Here is a 25,142-nt window from a genome sequence, read left to right on the forward strand (position 1 = left end):
TGTTTCTCTGCCGAGAAAACTCTTTTCTTTTGCATAATAGGCTTAATAGTTAGATCAATATTCAACTTATGAAAGGCATTTTCGGGATCCACTCCCATTATCTCATCCGGGCGACTGCAAGTTTCTTTATGTTATTTTCTAGTTCCATTCCGATTTTTGCACTATATTCCTCTAGTATGCCTGCCTTCAATTTCATCGTTTTAGGGTCGTCCCCCCTAGGATCACCAATTCTAGTTCTTTATGGGGTGTATATTTCGCATTAATTTCCTCCTCTTCCATAAGTTTAGGCGATCCTACCATGAATGTTTCCTTTAACTTTCCATTCGAGACTAAATAATGAGATTTGGCCTTTTTTTGGTTTCCACTGGTTATTATTGTATTTATTTCAGTTGGTATTTTTATTACCAAATATTTCATACAAGTGACAACTCTTGCTTCATATAATATTGACCTATCCAAAATAGCATTGTAAGGTAGGTTAATATATCAATAATGGTGAAAAGAAAGTTTACCTTTCGTGTTGGTTCTTTCAAAGTTCCAATTGGATCTACTGGTAATTTCCGCTCGTCCCCTAATTCCACAACTAGTTCCACCTTTCCTCTAGAAAACAAGTTCCCCCATGATCCCGTAGATCGAAGTGTTCTCCAGTTATAGCCTTTCCTGTGTTCTTCCAATTCCCATATAAACTTTCTAAGGCAAAAGGTTAGTCGAGCTACCTTGGTCAATAAGAATCTTTCATACCCAAAATTTTTCATTTTAACTAATATTACCAAAGTATCATGATCTAGTAGTTCTATCTCTTTCCTTTCTTTGGTTGTGAAAGTTGTTTTTAATGTACTCGTGGGTGCCAAGTTTGCCCAAAGCTCCTATTTCTTCCTCCTTTTTATTTTATAATGTGTCAAAACAGAGGTTTCCCAGATAAAGTAAATCCCATGTGAGTGATTGAAGCATTCCAAGTTCCTCTTTCTAGTCTTCTCTACAAAATCAATTCTTTTAAAATGGTTTTCAGATTTAAACAAGTTCTAGTAAGCATTCTCTTTCCATTAATTATTCCTTGTTGGTAAAAGTATCAAGGATGTTTTTCAACCAAATAAAGAACAAGATTTCCAGAGACGGCGCCAAGTAATGAATCACTGAAAACAGGGGGGAGATCTATTAAAACTCCGAGACCTGAGAACAAAGAACACGATAAGAAAGAACGTCGAAGGGATTTTCTGGGCGCTCACTCCGACGCTCAAGTAAGTATTTGGTGAAGAAGAAGAGTAAAACAAGAAGAGTAAGCATAGAGATAAAAAAATACCTTAGAGTTTAAGAATAAAATGGTTTATATAGTATACTTCTTCTTCACTCGTGTTTTCAGTGGTGAGGTGTCACTCTATATCATATGCTGACTTGGCCTTTTTAGTTATTTTGGTGTTTATATCGAGGATGGCGCCGTAAGTGTATGTCTCTTATAAGGAAATCTTTAGTGGTCCATTGACTAACATGACCTTCCTTTCTTTATATACAAGTAATGTCCTTTTTACCTCAATCCTGGCAGATTTCTTGGTGATATTGGTCAGAGATGAGACACGGGGTGATGTCGAATAAAGACTTCCTCAGTCCAGGATCGAGATTCTCGTAGACCTGTTGGCTTGTTCCGTTTCTCGGAGGTAGCTTAGCTCCTACCGGATTATCAATAATACTTCATATTGTTCTAATTTTCTCTTTTATCATTAAGAATTATAAACAGAGAGGGCATATTTGAATTTTTTGTCTCTTTAATTTAAACATACAATTCCAATTGAAACCGAAAGTAGAAAAATAAAATAAAACTAAAGAGTTTGGACCATAGACGAATTTCAATGATTATTATATAAGCCTAGAAAATATATAGGATAGGATGTACATATATATGTATCTATGAATTCGAGGGAAAAGAGAGGAAGTAAAGGCAAGATATTAGAAATGAAAGGGAAAGAATGGTGGTAGAGAATACACAAAAGATTACATAAAGAAAAAGTTGAAAACACAAAAGTTTTGGTTTCATCTCCCTGAAAATCCGCTCATCATATCTCTCCTGTCGCCAAATTTCCTTCAAGTCCAAGCTACTACGTTTTATATCCACAAGGAGTTTTGCATATCATTGCCTCATTTTTCTTTTATATGTTTGTCCAAATATTTGAGGCATGCATACTCTCTGTCATATTTTGTTTTATGAGAGTACAAGTAAAAACGGGAATGATGATAAAATATCTTTCTTTCAACTTTCCCAAAATACGGAAAATACCTATGAATTCTATAATTCTCTTTCTTCGAAAATAAAATAATGAACCTTCAATTCCTCGCGTAAACACATTTCATTTCCAATAACTAAAATAAAAATAAAAATTATGAACTTTATGTTTTCGACACTTGTGAAATTTTTATTTTCTTAGTCTAATATTTTGTTTTCGTACATCAAATAAGGTCAATTTATAAAAAAAAAAAATTATATAGTACTATAAGATAATTAATCTTGTTACTCTCATTAGAAATGATAATACCTAATGCACCTAAAAGATCAAATGATTAAAAATAATTAAATTCTCTTTTCTTGTTTCTCTTTATCTTTTTATTAAAACATTAATTTGGTTATCTGCTGATCATTTTATCGATTAGTGGTAGCTTGTCTATTTTCTTTCGCTAGTTTAGTGTTACATTTGTTTTCTATCAATAAATATAGATTTATATTATCTTTTTCTTTTGTGAATTTTTTTTCCTTCATGAATCTTATATTTTTCTTGCAAAAATATTTATGCTCAATTTTGTTGTTTTCTTTATTGATACAATTTTGAAGCGGAAATCTTAATTATTACTGATGAATTTTTCACTTGATATTTCTTGCAACTAGACTCATTTAGAGATCAAGTAGTTAATTTATGGTTTAAAATAGCTATCGAGTGGAGCGGTCGAATTATCGAATTACACGTTCAAATAGCTTTGTTAACATGATTTAAAAATATAAATGTACATTTTTATTATCTGATTGAGTTTCTTTTTGTACTTTTTGAATGTATTTATATATTGTCCCTTCGAGGACATCCGATAAAATTGAAACGATACAGAATGTATTTATTTATTAATTTTTTATCAAGTTGTATTGTTATTTCTTCATTAATAAAATATTTATTATTATATAAAAAAATCAAACAATTATCTTATTTAATTAATCAAATAAAACTGTCAACGATCAAGTTCTAGATTCTTTTAGTTACAGAGCCTATGATATCCATTTTTTTTTTTTGAATTCATGATATCCATTTGTTAAGTGAATTTTCAACTATTTACTCAGTACTTAATTTTTTTTTTTGGCAAAATAGCAATTATATTAATTTCGATAAATAGAAGTACATAATGTTTGAAAGAACTAAATAACAGAGATTGCAATAATAACTCCTAAAAAGGAGGCGTTAAGGACTTTTTAGCCACTTCATGGGCCATCCAAGTACACATTCGCTTAACATATGCAAAGTAAGCGAACGGTATAAAATTATGACTTCTATTATTGATGAAATATCTTTCTCGACTTATTCCAATGTCTTCGCAACTTCGAGTGATATAATCCCTGAAAGACAATGAGAACTACAATAAGTGATAAAACTCAAAATTTTCATACAAATCATACCAACGACTGTTACTACATTATAGCTGAATCAGAACTTATCTTGAACATTGCAGACGGTAGAGGCCTTCATCAACGTACTTTAACCTCACAAGGAGTACAATATCCTCACAAGGAGTATGAAATCTCACAAGGAGTACTTTAACCTCACAAGGAGTACTTTAACTTTACAAATTGAAATGACAAATTTTACCTACTATATATTATTTTAAATATTTGTATAATTATATGTTATTTTTTACTCTATTTAGATCTCATATTTAGTAGGTAATTTCACCTGAGGATGATTTTTTGTTCATTATATTTCTTTTACTATACACTTTATGAGTAATAGATGAAATCTCGAATGAGTTAAAAAATGTGTAACTCTAAAAATATTTAAACATGAAATATATAATAGATAATTCAAATAATAAATTTTATAATAATGATTAAATTTCGAATGAGTTTTCGAAAGTTTTCAGTTTGCGAAACAGAAAACGCAAAAATATTGAAGTATTTGTGTTTTTCTAGAATTGAAGGGCATGTTGAACTTTGTTGCGAGTGATATCCAAACTGTAAAATGGTGTAAACAAGTCACTGAGAGCAAGTTTTGGCGAAATTTGCAATCCCAATTTAGTTTCCCATGCCATGATTTGCCTTATCTTTCAACACAGCTTTGCAAAAAGCTTATGCAAATGAGAAATTATCATGAAAGAGGCCAAAATAAAAACCATAATACTATATTCTATTAAAATATTCTTATTTGGGTTAATTTTGTAAGTTACTAATCATAAGTAATTTGAAAATAATAAACACATGCAATATTTAAAAATTTACTTATGAAAAAATAAAATCAAATAAAATTTAAGTTAAATTATATCAGAAGATATTATTAAGTGCAATTCATTGTTGTTAGAATTTTTTTAGAAAGTATCTATAAGTACTTAATTACAATATAAAGCATTTTTAAAAAGAAATAATAATAGTAATACTAATCCTTGTAGGTGTACGATTTAGTTAATTCTGTTTTATATCATTTTCCTTCCATTGTGGGTATTGACCAAATGCCCTCTCTTTCCCATTACATCTTGTTATATAAATATAGAAGTGTGAAGAGAGGATGGATAAATAAATTACAACAATTAAAATTATTTATTAAAATTATTTTAGTGTTTTTAATTATTTGATAATAAAATTAAAACTGTACATAATTATTTATATTATTATTTTAATGAGATTTGGTGGATTTTTTTTATAAAAGTTATGTATCAATTCAAATTATAAATATTTTTAAAATAAATATTTTTATTATTAAAGGTGAAACAGTATATACTGATACTAAAAACTAATACGATGCTATAAAAATTGAATATTAATACAAATTACAAATAACTAATATGTAAAATTATAGTAATAACTTTTATAATTTTTTATATAATTATAAAAACTAAATTTCGATTATCAATAAACATAAGTTAATTAAATAATATTGGATTAAAAATGATGTAAAAACTATAAAAATAAATTATATTAAAAAATAATATAACTAAAAAGATTAATTTTCAATGTAAGATACAAATAAAATAAATAACTAAAAATGAGTCAAATAAATAACACACACGTACATAGCACGTGGCTAGAAAGTATAAAAAGTAATAAAACTCAACTAAGGGTCTGTTTGGTTCAGCTGTTTCTTACAGCTGGTAGCTGGTAGCTGTTGCTGATAGCTGTTAGCTGTTGGCTGGTAGCTGGTAGCTGATAGACCATACGTGTTTGGTGAGATTTGATTAGATGTTGTTGTTTATATGTAAAATGACTGTAAAGGGTATAATTTTTGTTTTTATTTTTTAAACTATAAATATATTTTTTTATATAATATTTAATAAAAATGTTAATAATAATTTTTTATAAGAAGCAATATTTAGTTTAAATTTATTTAGATATTTTTTTTGATAAATTTATGATTTGTTTTAAAAAAATTATTAAATTATAGTTGTTTTAATATAAATAAAATAATTTTATATAATTTATAAATAATTAGAGTATTTAAAAATAATTTAAATAATTTTATATATTAAGAAAACGATATATTCCTATAGGATAATTTGGTTTAAATAATTAAAATTATTAAAACAGCTATCAGCTGTTGGCAAAAAGCTCTAAAATGGAGTTTTTCAAACAGCAGCTGTTGAAGGTTCAAAAAGTTCCAAAAAACTCTTAAGAAAATCTCACCAAACACTTTTATGGAACTTTTTGAAAAGCAAAAACTAAAAACTACACTAAAAAGCTGAACCAAACACCCCCTAAATTACATTTTTATTTTTTTAATTTGACATTCTTTCAAACTCATTATGTAATAACCTGTGACTCAAGTTTTATAAACCTAAAACTCGCAATATTATTAAATTATATAACATTAAAAAATAGTCTAAAAACAATCTAGGATTCTCTTAATTTGTTGAGATAAATTGTTTTTGGCATGTCATTTTCCCTAACCCTACCCACTAATCTCTCCTTCTCTCTCTATTTCTCCAAAAAAAGGGTTGAAAAGAAAGGAGTAGTAGAGAAAGAAAGACTTCCTAAAAGACAAACCAAATCCACCTTTTCTTAGAGTCTCAAAAAACCAACCATTAAGTAGTGCAAAGCTTTCCCACATAAACTCTACATATAAACATTCTCAACTTTCAAGAAACAAAAGTTCATACTCATAATTCACCAAAAATTATGGGTTTTTGGAATTGCCATGTTCAAGAAACTAATAACAATCTTTGCTTTCAACCTCCTACTTTTATTGAATGGCTCAAACCATCTTCTTCTTTATGTACTTCATCATCATCATCATGTTCTTCTGTTACTCAACAAGTTCATCTCACAAATCAAGAACATGAAAATATGTTTCTTGATCAAGAAACTATTCAATGCTTACCTCTTTTTACAGAGAAGAAGTTGCTTAAAGAAGAAGAAACTGTGGAAGTTCAAGAAAATTGTAATCTTGAAAAGGTTACAGTTTCTTTACATATTGGACTGCCTAATAGTGGATATTTTAAAGAAGAAAATCAAGAACAAGAACAAGAGCTTGTCAAGAAAATCAAGAAAAGCTTTAATGGATGCTCTTTTAACACAGACAATAGGTTTTGGATCCCAACTCCTGCTCAGATCCTTGTCGGTCCTATGCAATTTGAGTGCTCTATATGCAGCAAAACTTTCAATAGGTACAATAACATGCAGGTTAGTTCAATTAATTCATTTCCTATATATTTTATTTTTCACAATAAAAATTAATTATACGTTTAATCTTCGAAAATTCAGTTTCGTTCGACGATTGTATATTCTTTTTCTTGTCTTCATCTCTATATCAAGACATGCTCTTTTGGACATACATGTAATGATATAAAAATCTTTAGCTATATATACAATTGTAGTGAGATCAAGAAATGACTATACACTTAATTATTGGTATGCAATTATGCATAATTATTAGGTTTTTTCACTTTTTTAATTCTCCTGGCCTTACTCAATTGAGACCCATAACTTTTTCTTTTTCTCTGTATAACTTTTGTTTTGTTTCTTTAACAGGAAGAAATGATTTTATGGTTGGTGTGTAATTCATATTATTGGCTTAGGTTCTTGAATTTATATGATGAGCTAATTATAAAGATTAATGCATAATATATACATGTGTATACGTTTCTATATTTTTAAACTTGTCTTCTTTGTGGGGACAAATTAAAAAAACAATGCATTGGTGGTGAAAATAAATGAAAATATGATGTTATGGTCGATGATCATAGTAAATAATTACTTTTCATTCAGCAAAAAAAAACATTTATAAATTATATAGAAAGATCTTAAGGAAAATATGACAAAAAAACGATGCTAAACAAAACATTTATAACAAGAAGCTATTAGTTAAAATTTCTTTAAGAAATTGACTAATAAGGGTTAACTGATTTATTATTTATTATCTTTAAATTTTAATCTTATTTACTTTTTGGAATTATGATATTCATTTCCTTCTTCTGATCAACTTAATTGTTTTTCCTTTAGCATAGAAGCTAATTAAGGAAGATATTAGGAAAGTAAAAATATCATAAAATTATCATATTAAGGTGATAATTAAGTAGTTGAAGAGATGAAAGTAGTTGTAAGATTGTCAAAAGTTGTGGAAATATATAAAAGTGATAATAAAAAAGATGGTAATGATTATAGAGGCATTTACACAAGTAGTGCAAAATATAAGATTTATTAAATGAATCAAGGGCACCCCTTCAATGCTAATGAAGGAGGATCAAATTTAAGTAGCAATTTATACATTATTCCTTTGGAGACTATGAAATCTATGCATATTCACTTCATATTTTAGCACAAGCAGCTTCTTTTTTTTTCTTTTTTTTATAACTTTTTATAGTACTAACTAGCGAGTACTAGTCTTGTAAGGATTTTTCATATGTAACATTAAATTTTGAGTAAAGGGTCATCTAGATCTTTAAAGTTGTGGGACAAGTTTGTATAGATCAAACCTGATCTATTTTGATAATTTAGTACAAAATTCTTTAAATTTAGTATTTATCAAAGAAAAAAAACTTCCAAATTATGTGAAAAGCAGCTGTAAAAATATTAAAATATTGGATTTGGCATAAGATAAATATAAATATGTTGAAATTTACATAAGAAATTAAACAAAACTATTTTCACGGTTGTTCTGCATACTATGAAATACATAAATGAATGTAATTTATCTTATTTTGAAAACTTATGAATTAAAAATATATAAAAGTGATGAAATCTCTGAAAATACCTTGTAAGACATAATAAAATCATAGTTGGAGACTCGCCTAATAATTTTATACTTTTAGATTGATTTTTTTTTTTTTTGATAATTGAGGAGGGGGAGCGCTTGTGGGAAAAATTGAACCCACGACCTTAACATTTTGTGTCTAGCGCTTATACCATTTGAGCTACAGCTCATGGTATAGTACAAAAATATACTTTTAGATTGATTAGTTACTTGACATATAGTACAAAAATATTATCGAAAAGTCTAGAGAGTTCGGTTTTCTTGTCAACCGCATATGGTTGTTCACTTTTTAAATTCAATAGACATTTACTTGTATAATGTGTTATAAACAATTAAATCATCGTTAGAGTTTCATCTATCGTCTAAAGCTTTTGGATTAATTAGTTATTTTACATAATCAATTAATAACCTAATGAGAAATTATTTGTCATGTGTTTGTGTATATGAAGATGCATATGTGGGGACATGGGTCAGAATACAGAAGAGGACCAGACTCACTAAAAGGAACACAACCAGCAGCAATGTTAAGACTGCCTTGCTATTGTTGTGCACAAGGCTGCAAAAACAACATAAATCATCCAAGAGCTAAGCCATTGAAAGATTTTAGAACACTTCAAACACATTACAAAAGAAAACATGGTGCTAAGCCATTTATGTGTAGAAAATGTTCCAAAACATTTGCTGTTAAAGGAGATTGGAGAACTCATGAAAAGAATTGTGGCAAATTATGGTATTGTACATGTGGTTCTGACTTTAAACACAAAAGATCACTCAAAGATCATATTAGGTCTTTTGGTAAGGGTCATTCTCCTCATCCTGCACTTGATCATCGCGGTTTTGAAGACGATAAGGAATGCATTTCTACTGGCTCTGAAGACGATGAAATTGTCCGCTAGGGCATGCAAACTCGATCGTGATCGAAACTCCAGGTTAGAATTAAAGATCCCGCAGAAAATTTACGATTACTAAACTATAGTACTTTTATGAAACGGTAATCGAAGTTCAAATTTTTCATTTAGCTAGTATATTATATATTTTCTAACAACACTAGGTAACTAAATCATTTTTGATGACGTAAAAAAAAAGATCTTTGGTATATTTCTATTCGTGTGGACAACGAAAATATAATATCACCATATTACAAATTTTAGACAAAATGTATTTTATCTACTAATAATTACAACTCGTTTGTCAATTATACTGTGATTTTAAAATTTTGTAGTTTAATCCATCATTTTTAGTGTATTGAATATATCTATACGTAATTTGTAGCTGACGTGCCACAATGTTATAATTTTAATACACATGGACATATATTGTGTCATGTCAGCTCTAAACGAGTAACAAAGGTAGAAAAATGACCAAACAAATAAAATTTCAAAATCATGGTGCTATAGTTTGAGTAGAAAAATATATTATGTTTGATCTTTTTTAAAATGAATATTGACCTTAATTGATGTGGTAATGTTTAAAAACTTATATTTTTACGTCCTCCACGTAATTACTAAAATTAACAAGTCACCTCCTATTACTGAAAAAATAAGTGTTCACCTAGTTAAACAAAAAACAAATAAAATATGATCATTGTTCTGTAAAAATACTATAGCTCGGTAATATAAATTTGTTAGCCCTAGCACATTTCGTGATGGATAATGTGGGATCTTTAACTCTAAAATAATACCGAATTTTCTTTCTTTAATATCTTTTTTTTCCGTAATTTTCACTAGTTTGGGAGATGAAAGCTAGGTATTACGATCTGTTACATTACCAGAGGTCGTGCTCAGTAACAAAAAATTCTCAACAGCATGAGAAGCAGAGGGAGAGGTTTGCTACGGAGCACGATTAGTCGCAGTTTCAGGCAGTACTTAAGGTCCATGATGATGATCGAAAAATAAAGATGATTAGCTGAAGTTGGTGGTGAAGTTGATGAATTTTCTTTTAGTGACAAAAATTCTGTTGCTGCTACAGATAAAAATTTGTCCGCTTCATTGTTAACTGCAGGTAATCTTATAGATACAACAAGACTTTTGTAAGTTGTTGGTTAAATATTTTTGTATGTTCGTTGATATAACAGTATATTTTAAAAATATGTTTCAATTGGTTTATTACGTGAATTTTTCTTTTGAAAGATATTACATGAATTAAATTTGGTCCAAGAATATTAAAACATGTTTACTTAAAATAAAAGCTAAAGATAAATGTTAAAAAAATAAAAAAATAAATATCAGTTTACAATATAGCATATAGTTTACCAGTCAAAATTCACCCGTGTACATATTCTTTTTGTCATAATTAAATATATTTGAGTATAGTATGGTCTATTAATTTTATGAAATGAGATATTTCATTTATTATTTAATTTGATATGGATTACTTATGTGAATTTACTTGATCGGTCAAGTTAGTAAAGAGAAACTCTTTTGATTGAATCGAGATTTAAATATAATTATTTTTGCCATAATTAAATATATTTGAGCAGTATAGTATGGTCTATTAATTTTACAAAATGAGATATTTCATTTAAAATTTGATCTGACATGTATTGTTTACGTGAATTTACTTGATCAGTCAAGTTAGTAAAGAGAAACACTTTTGCAAATTTAAATATAATTGTCTAGACTTATCAAATTGACGAACCAAAATATCCCATTCTTGATTTTATCAAAATTATGAATATATAAGATTATTTTACGTATATACAAACTGAAATGAAATTTGATCATAAGAAATTGTAGAAAAAGTGTATGTTACATATATGTCGTCTCTTAATGTCAAAGGCATGAGATGAACAAAGAGTCCAAAGTGGAGAATGATTTAGGCATTAATTAAGTTTCAAAGGAATCTTTTTCTACATACTGATTTCTCTTTAATTGCTTTCACATTTGACCTTTTTGGAGTTTACACTCAAAAGTCAAAATATAATCAATCAATACCCATTATAAAACAGTTTTTACTTGTAAATTTATGTAAGAAAACATGGTATTTTCTTATTTTAATGATCATAAACAAAGTTAAAGCAAACGTAGCAATAAAAAATTAATTGATAGCCATAAAAAATTAAATAGTATAGAAAGAATTAGATGGTATTTTAATTTGAATTTTATTATTTTTAATATAATTTGGTACGTAAATATTTATTGAAATTGGAGGTCTATTCTATCTTGCTCTTAGATATTTAATTAATCAAACAAATATTGTTAAAAATTAAACTTTAAATTCTTTTTAATATAATTTTTGTTGATATTATATAAATAATCAATCAATGTAAAATTTCAACTTGTAAAATAAGATTTTAGTTATAATTTTGTAATTTACGACAATAAGTTTATAACCAATTATTTTTGAAAAACGAAATGAACATAAACGAAAGAAAACATAGCCATACAGGATTGTTTGATATTTTTGAAGATTAGGGACCGCCACTATGCTCTGTCGGGGGGAGAAAAACAAAAGTAATGTAACATATTTTAGCTACCATATGATGATTCATTTTATTTAGTCAAGGATTCAGAATATTTTTAATAAAATGAGCTATTAACAGTTAAAAAAATTAACATGGGCAGAATTATATAATATTAAATCTTATACTAATGATTTTAATTGAAAATTTAGATATATAAGAAGGATGATTATTCACTAATACGATTTATGTAGGGGTGTCTATTTCTTTAGGACATTTTAATATTCATTATCATTTAAATTGGAAAATTCCTTTATCCCTTTTTGACGTTTGAAATGGTATTAACGAAGTCTGGCCGCGGGCGAAGAAAAAGAAATATGAAATTGAGATTCACACGTGCATGATAAAATATTAAGGTTGCGAGTTTTTTTTTATGGGGAGGGGGAGCACTTGTGGGTAGGCGTGTAAACGGGCCGAGCCGAGCCCGAGTATTGCCAAGCTCGAGCTCGAGCTCGAGTGTGTTTTACAGGCTCGAGCTCGAGCGGGCTTAAATTCTTAAGCTCGAGCTCGAGCTCGAGCAATATTCGAACTACTCGAGCTCGAGCTCGACTTGAATTTAATAAAATTAAAAATAATTATTAAAAAATAATCATATATGATACATTTAAATTATTTTTCACTTTATAATATACAATTTGACCTATTTATATGATACTTATTTAAATTTAAAGCTAAAAAATATAATACAATTATAATAAAAATTATTATTATTATTTAATATCAAGCTCGTTTAGGCCCGTTTAGGCTCGCGAGCCTCACGAGCTTCAACAATTGATACTCGAGCTCGGCTCGAGATGAAGCTCGAGCTCGAGCTCGGCTCGAATTTTTCGAGCCGATCTCGAGTTTTTTTCGAGTCGATCTCGAATAACTCACGAGTAGCCCAACTCGTTTACACCCCTACTTGTGGGAGAATCGAACCCACGACCTAGCAGGTTGTGAGTTTTTTCTTATGAAAATCTCAAATATCATTACTATAGGGTATTACTAAATATCATCCTTAGATTACTAGGTACCGTTCCTTTTTTACCTCCTTACCTTTTTAATTAAAAACTAAAAAAAATAGTTGGACGTTTTCATTAGAAGTCTCTCCAAAAGGGAGAAGTCTTCAATAGAAGTCTCCCAGAGGGGTAGATGTTTTTGGAAGACGTCTTCCTTCGATAATTAAACGAAAAACACTTTTGAAATTAAACGAATTTTTTTTTTGAAATTAAACGAAAAACACTTTTAAAATCAAACAATTTTTTTTTGAAATTAAACGAATTTTTTTTGAAATTAAACGATTTTTTTTGGAATTAAACAAATTTTTTAAATTAAATGAAAAAACTTTGAATTTAAATTTTTGAAATTAAACGAGATTTTTTTTATCTGTTCTTCGTGTTTGAATGTGAGTTGAGAGTTAAATGTGAGTTTTAGAATTAGAAAAAAGTAAAAAGGTATTTAGGTAAAAAAAGGCGGTATCTAGTAATCTATGGGCGGTTTTTAGTACTCCACTTAATATTAAGTAAAACATATCTTAAGGTATCTGTATTTTTTATCTTTTCTTTACTTTGTTCCTAGACTTTTTTATTTCTTTATGGTCCCTATACTTTTGAAAACAATATGTCCTGGAAAATTTTATGGTATAATTATTTAGTACAATACCTAATTCGCTAGCATAATATTGATTGAGAATCTGTAACAGATGAGAATTATATATTAGGAAAGTTTTGTTGATGGAATAGAATATGGAGATTTTGCAGTCACAATAATTCAAAATAATAGAATTTGGGATGATATTTATTGATTCACCTCAAAATGGAAAAATGATATTTGATTTTGCAAAAGCATGTCAAGTCACTTCTTGCTCATGATTAACAATATATGACATCAAAGTTATTGATATTGATATGCTTCTATAAACAAACTGTTTAGACTATCACTTACTAAAACTTTGAGTTGATCATTGATTATGTGTTATCAAATTTTTCAATTTCTTTACCTTCAGACCACACATTTTTCAATAACGTATTTTTTGTTTTTTCAAACTTGAAAGATATTCTTTAGAAACTGTCTAGCCGAGAAGCTTCTAGATTCTGAGCGCAAGCAAGTCTTTTTAGTTTTAACCATAGTCACGCTACCGCTTGTTGCAGCAATTGTAGAGTACATAATTATTCGTTTATGCGTGTTTTTGCATAATTTGCTAGATTAATTAAATTGTTCAAGATTTCGATCATTGATGAATTCATACTTCATAGCTTGGTGGGATATAACTAAACATGTCTGCTTGTATTGTATACATATATTTTTGTTAAATTTGTTTTTTGTGGAAAATAATTATTTTTTAGAATCATGTTTTAAGTGATTTAAATAATAAATCGTAATCATTTTTTTCAAATTAAATTTGCACTCATTGATAGGTATTTATGGAGGCAATTTAAGTAAATTGTTTTTCTATAACAATAGCATGCTTCATAATGCCACTATTTCTTCAAATCTTATTGTTGAAGATAACAAAAGTTGGTAAACTCTTTGTTGGAATGCCTGAGTTCAAGTAAAGACTTTTGAAGTTTTCTTTCCTTTGTTTTTAAATATACTCTTGTGGAAAAATTCTTATGTAAACTCAGTCTATCACGTCATCCGTGGACTAATAACACCTCATTAAAATAAAGGTATTCTTATAATTTCGTTTGTTATTTGCATACACTTTTGAATAATAATATTTTAAGAATATCCTCATTTTAATGAGGTGTTATGACATGATTGATTTAGTCTATGGATGACGTGATAGACTTAGTATCTAAAAGCAATTGAGATTTTATATGGAAATAAATCTTTATAAAACAAATAATTATTTTCCATATGTATTCTACTAGACTAGTAGCCGGATGATATTGTGATTAAAATCAAACATAAGGATAGTTTTTTTTTTCTTAACATAAGGGTAGATTGCAAGTACGTGGTGCAGTCATTTATCCATGTGTTGTCTACAAACACAAGATGGTGCCAAGTTGAATAAAAGAAATTAAATAAATCTCCTAATTAGGGCATTCATGAATCGAGTTGAATCCAATATCGTTTAGAGTTCGAACTTGAATCCAATCACTTGCATTCTATATAGTTTAATTTTAAGAATTTGAATTCGAATCCAAATCCGATAAAGCAATTGAACTTCGAGTATAATTCGACTCGACTCGCTTTGATTTTTATATATTTAAAAATTAAATTGTAGGGTAAAAATAAAAATATTACAGTAAAAATTAAATAAGTTATGTTCACGAGTTTATGGAGCCGACCATTTCAATGTTTGATTTCAATCTAGTTGCTCGAGTTCGATTCAATATTAATCAAGTCGATTTTGAATATTTTTTGAATTAATTCCGAGCAGCTCCCTAGTTGGCTCGGTTCAGCTTATACAGTACTCCCGAATGGTGCATGCAGACAGTAAAACCGCATAAAACCTGGAAAATATCAGATAATCAGCACTTGTCGGATGCTCAACCCCTTTAAAACACCCAGGTGAGCACGTGGCATCTTGGTATAAACCTTTGTACACATGTTGACACAAGCATTTTACGTGTCTCTTTTAGGAGTTTTGTTCTTACCAAATTAAACATCGGTGATATTCAAGTCAAAAATAAAAAAAAAAGTGTTCGGTCGTTTGAGCATAAAAGCTTAAGCTACTTCTTTAGAGTTGAAAATTTTGCATTTCTAAAAGTGAAGTACTAACTACTGCAAGATGAAGGTCATTTTTGGTTCTTTTTCTAAATTTTATTGCTAAATTATCTATGTTTTGCACAATTATTAGCATATTATACTTTGAATATCACTGTTTTTCTTCTTAGAAACCTTTTAGAGTGGCATTTTTACTCTGTTCGTAGTTTTTGTTTTAATTAAATTATAATTAGAGTTGGGAACAAAGCTCATATATAAATAGATTATTAGAGTTTTATTTAAAATTTTGATTCTTTAATTTTGATTTATTAGGAGTCAAGAGATTTATGCGGGTACTGATTTAAAGATTTTTTTATAGAACGATTATACTCGTTTTATTTATTATATTTTGATAATTGACATTTTACATCTACATTAATGGAGATCACAATAGCAGTTTTCGTCGAAAAAAATTGCTTATATAATATAACCACAGAACAAATTTCTTGCCATACAAGTAATTATTAACCTGAATTGCTACAGTTACTTGCTATAATCTAAGAGTTTACTAGAATTACTAAAATTATGATTTGTCTTATCTAACCGTGCGTGTATTTTAGTGGTTATTTGATATTTCGGTCTCGTAATACTGCAATTTTGGAGAAAAATTGAGCTTTTATTAATGTTTTTGCAAATGATTATGAAGGTTCATGAGACGAGATCTCAAGCTCATGATGAGGGTAAAGTAATGACGAGGAAGCAGAAGGCAGAGACAAAAGCACATGAAGGAGAACAATCTCCGAAGAAACACAAGAATGAAAATGATGGTAATAATGGAAAAGCTAAAGCTGATATTTCTCAGGAATTTGAGGAATTTTGTAAAACGATTCAAGAAAAGCTCTCTGTTGATCAAATGAGAGAAATATTAGAAATGAATGATCAAGATTCATCTGGCTCTGATGCTGCTGTTATCACTAAATGGTCAGTTTTATAGTTGAAGTTGGCTTGTTTAGTAATAAATCAGATTCTATATTTCTGTTCTGCACTTGCACTAAAATATGTACGGGAATTTGTCGAGTTCTACATTTTGGCTTTTTATTCATGTTTTTTTAGTTCTGCATTTTGGCGTTTTATTCTCGTTTTCCGGCGTTTCAATATCATCATTTCTTAGTTCTAGATTTCTGTGATTTATTCTCATTTTCTAGTTTTGTTTCTGAATAGTAGTATTTCGTGTTTTATATATTCTCGTTATTGAAAATATATCTTTTAGTTCTGTATTTCAGCGTTATCTTTTAGGCTCGCAGTGCGTTCTATTCTCGTCCTGGTGAACCTTTTAATTCTGCATTTCAGCGTTGTATTCTTGTTTTCGAAAGAGCCCTTTTAGTTCTATATTTCTATTCTCGTTTTCAAAAGTACCCTTTTAACTACATTCCGGAGTTTTAGGCGTTCTATTCTCGAAACTCTTTTAACTCTACATTTCAGTTTTTTTATTCTCGTTTTCGAAAATGTTTCAGCATTTGTGTTTCTGTTTACTACAACAATGCAGTACTAGTACTGATACTTTTGAATTTTCTTTTTTCTGAACAGTCAAGATTTGCTGTTTCTTGGACCACTAGAGAAATGTCCATTATGTGACTGCAATTTGGAATTTGATGGCAAAAGATATTCTTGTAAAGGGTTTTATAGTGAGTGGTCTAGTTGCACTATGAAGACCAGAAATCCTCCAAGAAAAGAGGAGCCAATTAAGTTACCTGATTCTGTTCTCAACGACTCCCCTATTGCAGATGTAAATGACCTCTTTTTTCCCTTCATGTTCTTCATAATTCATAATCATTTCTAATGTTTTTGTTGAGATATATCTTGCTCTTGGAATCTAGTTGCTGAAGAAGCGTCAAGACCCAAAAAACCGGCCGCCTCAAGAGTTAGTTGCGCCCGGAAAGCCTTTCGCGGGCATGATGATTTCTTTATCAGGCCGTCTTTCGCGAACACATGTATGTACTATTGTTGCAATCTTTTTCATTTATTTTCTGCCACATTGGTGACTTAATAAAGTAAATTTAATTGATTGGTCAATGCAGCAATCCTGGAAAAAGACTCTTGAAAAATACGGAGGCAAGGTCGCCAATTCAGTTATTGGTAACTCGTTCACTTCTCTGTCGCTATCTTTTAAACTTGTGAAGAATCTTGTGTTCATGTCTTATTGTTCTGCTTATAGCTAATGCTGTTACAAATACTTTCATTAGGTGTGACTTGCCTTGTCGTCTCGCCCACTGAGCGGGAACGAGGTGGTTCTTCCAAGCTAGTAGAAGCAATGTGAGCAACAAATTTTTTTAATATAATATATAACGTGGCAGTGGCTATGCTATTCAGTAGCACTTTGTAAGTGTGCAAATTGCAATAGTATATATTAATAAAATTCTAGCATAAGGAGTTAAAGATCTATTGAAGCAGAGTCAAATATAGCCATTAGTCATATGTGTAGTCCTGTTGGCATCATCTGAACAATTTTGATATGTCCATGTATATCACTAAAGGGAAAGGAGCATACCTGTAGTCAGAGAAGCATGGCTGCTTGACAGCATTGAGAAGCAGGAACCTCAACCCTTGGAAGCGTATGATGTTGTCTCTGATATTTCCGTGGAAGGTAAAGGAATTCCATGGGATAAACAAGAACCTAGTGAAGAGGCTCTCGAGTCGCTCACAGCAGAGGTATCGACTTGACGACTCTCATGTTCTTACAAGAAAATATTATTTCTGCTTGACCAACTTGATTGGTGAATGCAGCTTAAACTATATGGCAAGAGGGGAGTGCATAAGGATAGTAAATTGGAGGAACGAGGTGGAGAAATATTCGAAAGAGATGGGATATTGTACAATTGCGCCTTTTCTCTTTGCGACATGGGACGGGAAATAAACGAGTATTGTATCTTGCAACTAATTACTGTTCCTGAGAGCAACTTGCATTTGTACTACAAGAAAGGGAAAGTTGGCGATGATCCAGGTGCTGACGAGAGGGTTGAAGAATGGGAAAATGTTGATAATGCTGTTAAAGAGTTTGCCAGGATCTTCGAAGAAATTACTGGAAATGAGTTTGAACCATGGGAGAGGGAGAAAAAGTTTGAAAAGAAAAGATTAAGTTTCTTCCCAATTGACATGGTAAATTTTTATCTAGTTTTGTTTTTAGCTTGTGTTTGAAGATTCAAATTCTAGAGCTTACATCTGTAAACACTTATGGTAGGATGACGGAATTGAGGTGCGAAGAGGAGGGCTTGCTTTAAGGCAGCTAGGAGCTGCAGCTGTGCATTCTAAACTCGAACCTAAGGTTGCATATATTATGAAGATCTTATGCAGCCAGGAGATTTATAGGTATAGATCTTATCATTTGCTTTCTACGGATTTTCTTTGAAATTGCAAGCCTTAAATGCTTCGACACAGGTATGCGATGATGGAAATGGGTTTAGACCCGCCTGATCTACCGATGGGAATGCTCTCCGATATCCACTTAAAAAGATGTAAGAGTCTCTCTTCGAGTTTCTCATTTCTCATTACCTCCACCACCACTGTGTCCCTTACCCGTAGTGTCTCGAATCCTATTCAGGTGAGGAAGTCCTACTTCAGTTTATAGAAGCAGTGAAATCAATGAAAGGGAGAGGACAAAAGGTGGAGGCTATTTGGTCAGATTACAGTCAAAGATGGTTCGCTCTTATGCACTCCACTAGGCCTCTGATTCTCCGGGACTACGATGAGCTTGCGGATCATGTAAGTCACTGCACGGTATCTTAGGCTAATTGTATAGCGATGCAATTATTCAGACTACTCTTTATATTGTGAATTCAACTTGTAGGTTGCAGCAGCATTCGAGACTGTCCGGGACATAAATGTGGCGTCACGTCTCATCGGAGACATGTCAGGCTCAACCCTCGATGACCCGTTATCTGATCGATATAGCAAACTCGGGTGTTCAATTTCTCCGGTGGAGAAAGAGACTGATGACTACAAAATGATAGTCAATTATCTGGAGAAAACATATGAACCAATAAAAGTTGGAGATACTGTAAGCTGTTCATGATCTCTATTTAATGTGTCTTACTCCACATCTTTTAATGTATTTTCTTTTGTTGTGCTCCAGGATTATGGTGTATCGGTAGAGAATATATTTGCTGTGGAATCAAGTGCTCATCCTACTTTGGATGAAATAAAGAAGTTGCCGAACAAAGTCCTGTTGTGGTGTGGTGAGATTCTAAAAAACCCTAGTACGCTTTGATCTTCATCTAGTTGTGGAACCAACTGCTTTCCGTGCACAGGCACAAGGAGCTCGAACTTGTTGAGGCATCTGCAAAAAGGATTCTTGCCAGCTGTTTGTTCTCTTCCGGTGCCCGGTTATATGGTAGGTATAGAACTTCAGTCCTCTTTATCCGATTTTATCTCGCGTGTGCTCAGATTGTGTGGTTTACAGTTCGGCAAGGCCATTGTTTGTTCGGATGCTGCCGCAGAAGCAGCTAGATATGGCTTTACTGCTATAGATAGGCCAGAAGGATTCTTGGTTCTGGCAGTCGCTTCTCTCGGAGATGAAGTCACCGAGGTTTCATCCCCACCAGAGGTCAGTTTCATTTCCAGAAATGAACTCTTCACCACATTTTAACAACACATAATCCTGAAATATTTGCTGCTGAATTGCTTTAGGACACAAGACCTTTTGAAGAAAAAAAGATGGGAGTGAAGGGATTGGGGAGGAAGAAAACAGATGAATCAGAACACTTCATGTGGAAAGATGATATTAAGGTTCCTTGTGGTCGCTTGATTCCATCCGAGAACAAAGATGGTATCCTGGAATACAACGAGTACGCAGTCTATGATCCAAAACAGGTACAACTTCAAAGTTAAATTAGATGCATTTGATTCATATTGTTAACTTATTCTATAAGATTTACAAGTTAAACTGGTTGATTTGTTTATGATCTGGATTCAGACTCGTATAAGTTCAAGCCAGACCGCTAATTTTTTTGGCTTCCCGTGCTGTTTAAATGAGTTGTTAGGAATTGTAGTTAAAAACCCTTTGTTCATAGAAGTTTCTCCTCCTCAAAATATAACTTGGATTGTGGAAATTGCAGACAACCATAAAGTTCTTGGTGGGGGTAAAGTATGAGGAGAAGGATGTAGTGATGGACACTGCAGAGCCTTGAGTTGGGAAAATTTGCTGTTTCAGTACTACTTTTGTATGAATATTATCCTTTTTTGTTTCTTAACTTGTGTCCCAAGGAAGGGCTGTAGCTGCTAGGCTTAACTGAAGCTCTGTTAAGAAGGGTCTTTATGTCATAGCTGCTGTATGATGCAGCTGTAAATATGTAATAACATTTTGTATGTAGCTTTGTCTTCTGCTCAATATTTTTGTTGTAATGTTTCTGCTTATGAATCTCAAAGATGCATGTACATGTACAAACAATGAATTTCGGATTTTAAGCTTAATCCTGATGGGAGATTATGAATAAAATGATGGCAGAGATGAATTTCATAAGATGTTCCATATAACCTTAAGACTCAATCCACTACATTAGTGTATGGGGACTGTAGCTAAATAATACAAATATTTCGCCGTTACATATTCCTGTTTTGAGTATTTTACCGTTTCGCATATCTGTATCTGTGCTGGAAAATGAACAGCAAAAGAAAACAAGGTTAAACCCAAAATCTGATATCATATTCTTGCCAATTTTACATTTAGTATCTATATTTCGGATGGTACAGAATATGAAACAGAAATCTTTGTTTCTAATTCTCTCTGGAAATTGTAAAATCGCAACACAAAGATTCAAGCTATGACTACAGATATAACAGCAATGAAACAAAATTCATTGATAAATTGCCACCGGAGGAAACTTGAACTTGCCTGAAACAAACGGGATTGCCAACGGATTGCTCACCTAACCGTAATGATAAAAATCATATTCCGGCGCACAATCATGTAACCTTTTTGATTAGCATGATAATGGTGTTTTGCCTGGGGTGATTTCCAAATCCAAAAATACGTTCACATATGCCTAAAGCCAACAACACAGCTTGAAAACAAGAAAAGCAATGAAACAGAGAACCGTTACGGGTCGAACTGCATTAGTCCAATGATTTCCACGTCTCATCAGCGAATCGTTTCATCGAGCTGTACTTCACCACTCTTTAACACCATAGATCGAATTGCTGATATCACGTGCGAATTTTGAGAAGTATTGCTAATGAAATAGTCCAAAAGATGCATTGGCTGACAAATATACATAACCATAGGACATTAGCTCCATATGGATGACAAAATGTCAAAAACATCCAATTCTCCCCGCAGGAAGATGCAAAATATTGCTATTTACAAAGGAAATAGTAGTTTAAATCCGACATGTTGCTTAAATCTTTCAATTCTTGCATTGTTCAATCTGAAAACCATTTCATGACTATCAATCAACTCACCAAATTGCTGTATGCAGGCCATAGAAATTGAAGAGCAAATTAATGTGTTCCATAGAGTCCTAAGATCCATCCGCTTACACCAATTAGTGTGTGCAGTGCCCGAAACCTATTGATTTTCAACATAAAAAATCTTAAAGCACAACCGTTTCCAACGGAAACATGTGGAAAACTTAGTGTCTCGGACACGAAATTTCATTTTTACTATAAAAAATCTTAAAATAACATTGTGTCACCATTTTGGCATGTTTGTGTTTAAGTGTTTCATTTCCCCGTATTCGTGCTACACAGGACCATAGAAATTGAAGAGCAAATAAAAACAAGAAACAAGAAAAGAAGGTTAAAACACAAAATCTGATATCATATTCTTGCCAATTTTACATTTAGTATCGTCTAAGCTATTTTGGATGGTACAGAATATGAAACAGAAATCTCTTTTTCTAATTCTCTGTGGAAATGATTACAATTGCCAACAATTCAAAGATTCAAGCTTTGACTACAAATATAACACTAACAAGAACAAAATTCATTGATAAATTACCACCGGAGGAAACTTGAACTTGCCTGAAACAAACGGGATCGCCAACGGATTGCTCACAAAATCATGATAAAAATCATACTCCGCCGCATAATCATGTAACCGAAGCTCGCCCTTTTGATTAGTATGATAATGGTGCTTAGCCTGAGCTGATTTTCCAAATCCAAAGATGCTAACTTTCTCACAAGTCCCTAAAGCCAACATCACAGCTTGAAATCCAGAAGAGTAATGAAACATGGAACCGTCATGAGACGAGCTCCACTCATCCAACGATTTCCCCGTCTCCCCAGCGAATCGCTTCAACGAGTAATACTTCACAACCCTCGAACACAACAGATCAAATCGTCGATCGGTGATAATCACGGGCGAGTTTCGAGAAGCATTGCAAATGGTATAATCCAAGAGATGCATAGGCTGACAAATATACATAACCATAGGAACATTAGCTCCATACGGATGACAAAAACACCCAACTCTCCTAGCACAAAGATGCAAAATATTACTATTTACAAAGGAAACATTAGTTTTAAACCCAACAAATTGCTCAAATCTCTCAATTCTTGCATTGTTCAATCTAAAAACCATTTCATGACCATCAATCAACTCACCAAAATTCTTCTGCAACAAAATCCCACTATTCCCCACCACAGCACAAGATTCATACTTTTTCTTTGCACCCATCAGCTCAACCAATTGACTCATTATATCAGGCTGAAACCTCTTGTTTCTAGACCAATTTTGTAAAACCCTTCTAAAATCCAACCAGTAACGATAAAACTGAGGTGACCTAAAGATTAAGGGCATGCCCTTAGAAGAACTAGATCTAATACTTCTATGATTGGATCTTCTCCAAGTAGTAAATGACTTATACCTCCCTTGACTAGCAAAACTACCCTCTAATAATTGCTCAATTTCTTGGTTTGATTTAGCTTCACCAATGTCAATTGAAGCATATTTAAGCAATGTAGAGTTGAAAACTGGGAGTGGTGGGTGAACTATAAGATTGGGTTGGAGTTGAATTGAGGTAAAGACACCGCCTTTACGAATCAAGATCCGACAACTTAGTGTGACAGTGAAGAGAATGAGTAATAAAATGGTGAAAAAGGGACGGACTGAGACTGACCTTTTCATTGGTGAAATGAGATCAGTGGGCACTGCTAAATCAACCCACCACCACCATTGGACATAGAATCTGATGGGTTTCGGCATGAAGATGGAAAGTTTCTTGTTTTTCAAGAAAGTGCAGTGTGGTAAGTGTTAGAAGAAAGTGAAATAGGAATTGGAAATGGGAATGAGGTTTGGATGATGGGGAATGTGGTTAAGAAATGGGAATTTCATGACTGAAAGTGAGATGAGATGAAAGATAAAGATCCGGTTTTGTGTTTCTTGGTGGCGGAGACGATGTTGAGATGAAAGATGAGTGATGAGTAGGAGTAGAACTGTACTATGGGGAGGGACAAGAACAAGATGAAGCATTTTAAAGGTGTGCTTTTCCTAGTTTTATGTGTTTAATAGGTTAAATTTTTGGCTTAATTGTAAATTAAATTACAAACTTTAGTCTAATTTGCAATGAACAAAGGATCACTTTATTCCTGAACTTGACACAAATTATCAAAATCGTCCAAATTAGCAAAACAGTATCACTTTTATCCTGCCCCCCTCCTCACTCTCACCTAGGAGAGTGAGACACACTCTCTAATATTAATGGTGATTTTATTTCCTAGATGGTTTTTAATGGTAAAAATTTTAAAATAATCCTAATTCTTTTAACATTTTATAAATTAGTCCATAATAGTTAAAAAAACAATTTATTTTTAAAATCTTACATATCAAAATTATATTAACTAAAAATTTAAAAGACCTTTTATACTTTTTATAAAAATAAGTCAATTTTTTTAAAAAATTAAGATGAGCAGCTGCCCGAAATCTTTTCCGGCAGCTGCTCATCAGCACAGACGAACCCAGATCTGGGTTCGTCCTGAGAGACTAACCCAGTTCGTCTCTCATCTGAGAGACGGCTCATATCTCGTCTCAGTCAGATGGATTCGGGCGGCGGTGTTTTGGGCGGTTATTGATGGGCTCCGGCGGTGGTTGATGGATTTTTGGTGGTGGTCGATGGAGGTGGAGGAATAGTGGTGATGGAAGTAGAAGAAGATGTTTTAGATTAATTAGAATTAAATATTTAATTAAATTAAGTTAATTAGGGTTAATTAGAGTTAATTATTTTAGATTTAGAATCTCACTCTCCAATTAAGGTGCCACATCAGCATAAGGGTGTCTTTGAACCGGTTTTGCCAAATTCAGTGTAAAAGTGATACAGTTTTGCTAATTTGGACGTTTTTGATACTTTGTGCCAAGTTGGAGGGGTAAAGTGATCTTTCGTTCAATTTGCAATTACAACACGAATTTTAAAACTTGTTAATGTCAATAACCAACTTTCATTTTTTGACAAATTGATACACCGACCAATCATGCAACAACACGTGGCTGGATATTACAATGTCCACGTTAGTATTGTTTTAATTCGGTATACTAATTTGCCAAAAAATGAAAGTGGGTTACTGACATTGTCAAGTTTTAAAGTTTATGTTGTAATTGCAAATTAGGATAAAATTTGTGATTGAATATAATTAACCCTTAA

General features: G+C 31.5%; 3 protein-coding genes across 6 annotated transcripts; 2 read left to right on the top strand and 1 right to left on the bottom strand.

Moving 5' to 3' along the window:
• Nucleotides 1-6,186: 6,186 nt before the first annotated feature.
• On the top strand, nt 6,187-10,537 carry LOC126679825 (zinc finger protein WIP3). 2 transcript variants are annotated; one of them, XM_050374839.1, is made up of 3 exons: nt 6,187-6,853; nt 8,873-9,352; nt 10,228-10,537. In XM_050374839.1, exons 1-2 carry the CDS (start codon nt 6,350-6,352, stop codon nt 9,317-9,319), a joined length of 951 nt encoding a protein of 316 aa, XP_050230796.1. In that variant the 5' UTR covers nt 6,187-6,349; the 3' UTR covers nt 9,320-9,352; nt 10,228-10,537. The 2 variants fall into 2 exon arrangements, with proteins under 2 accessions (XP_050230796.1, XP_050230790.1); XM_050374833.1 differs by having other exon boundaries at nt 6,188-6,853; nt 10,151-10,537.
• Nucleotides 10,538-15,482: 4,945 nt separating this feature from the next.
• LOC126664394 (protein ADP-ribosyltransferase PARP3) lies at nt 15,483-21,028 on the top strand. 2 transcript variants are annotated; one of them, XM_050356762.2, is made up of 17 exons: nt 15,483-15,604; nt 16,220-16,494; nt 17,101-17,299; nt 17,391-17,504; nt 17,592-17,649; nt 17,757-17,826; nt 18,048-18,222; nt 18,298-18,669; nt 18,752-18,879; nt 18,949-19,025; nt 19,112-19,272; nt 19,358-19,567; nt 19,643-19,745; nt 19,818-19,900; nt 19,970-20,113; nt 20,197-20,379; nt 20,625-21,028. In XM_050356762.2, the coding sequence occupies exons 1-17, from the start codon at nt 15,599-15,601 to the stop codon at nt 20,694-20,696; spliced, it is 2,430 nt and encodes an 809-aa protein (XP_050212719.1). In that variant the 5' UTR covers nt 15,483-15,598; the 3' UTR covers nt 20,697-21,028. The 2 variants fall into 2 exon arrangements, with proteins under 2 accessions (XP_050212719.1, XP_050212720.1); XM_050356763.1 differs by lacking the exon at nt 15,483-15,604 and having other exon boundaries at nt 16,214-16,494.
• A 161-nt stretch (nt 21,029-21,189) lies between these two features.
• Nucleotides 21,190-23,967, bottom strand: LOC126664395 (beta-1,6-galactosyltransferase GALT29A). Of its 2 annotated transcripts, XM_050356765.2 has the most exons (2): nt 22,528-23,967; nt 21,190-21,766 (listed from the first exon to the last, which is right to left on the bottom strand). In XM_050356765.2, exons 1-2 carry the CDS (start codon nt 23,708-23,710, stop codon nt 21,738-21,740), a joined length of 1,212 nt encoding a protein of 403 aa, XP_050212722.1. In that variant the 5' UTR covers nt 23,711-23,967; the 3' UTR covers nt 21,190-21,737. The 2 variants fall into 2 exon arrangements, with proteins under 2 accessions (XP_050212722.1, XP_050212721.1); XM_050356764.2 differs by lacking the exon at nt 21,190-21,766 and having other exon boundaries at nt 22,299-23,967.
• Nucleotides 23,968-25,142: the final 1,175 nt, after the last annotated feature.

The sequence above is a fragment of the Mercurialis annua genome, linkage group LG1-X (genome assembly GCF_937616625.2).
Source record: "Mercurialis annua linkage group LG1-X, ddMerAnnu1.2, whole genome shotgun sequence".
Taxonomy (NCBI): domain Eukaryota; kingdom Viridiplantae; phylum Streptophyta; class Magnoliopsida; order Malpighiales; family Euphorbiaceae; genus Mercurialis; species Mercurialis annua.

Coding starts and splice junctions, on each gene's coding strand:
- LOC126679825 (XM_050374839.1), top strand. CDS start 6,350: ATGGGTTTTTGGAATTGCCATGTTCAAGAAACTAATAACAATCTTTGC. Junction 6,854..8,872: donor ATAGGTACAATAACATGCAG/GTTAGTTCAATT, acceptor GTGTATATGAAG/ATGCATATGTGGGGACATGG.
- LOC126664394 (XM_050356762.2), top strand. Junction 17,300..17,390: donor ACGACTCCCCTATTGCAGAT/GTAAATGACCTC, acceptor CTTGGAATCTAG/TTGCTGAAGAAGCGTCAAGA. Junction 19,746..19,817: donor CAAAGTCCTGTTGTGGTGTG/GTGAGATTCTAA, acceptor TTCCGTGCACAG/GCACAAGGAGCTCGAACTTG.
- LOC126664395 (XM_050356764.2), bottom strand. CDS start 23,710: ATGCCGAAACCCATCAGATTCTATGTCCAATGGTGGTGGTGGGTTGAT.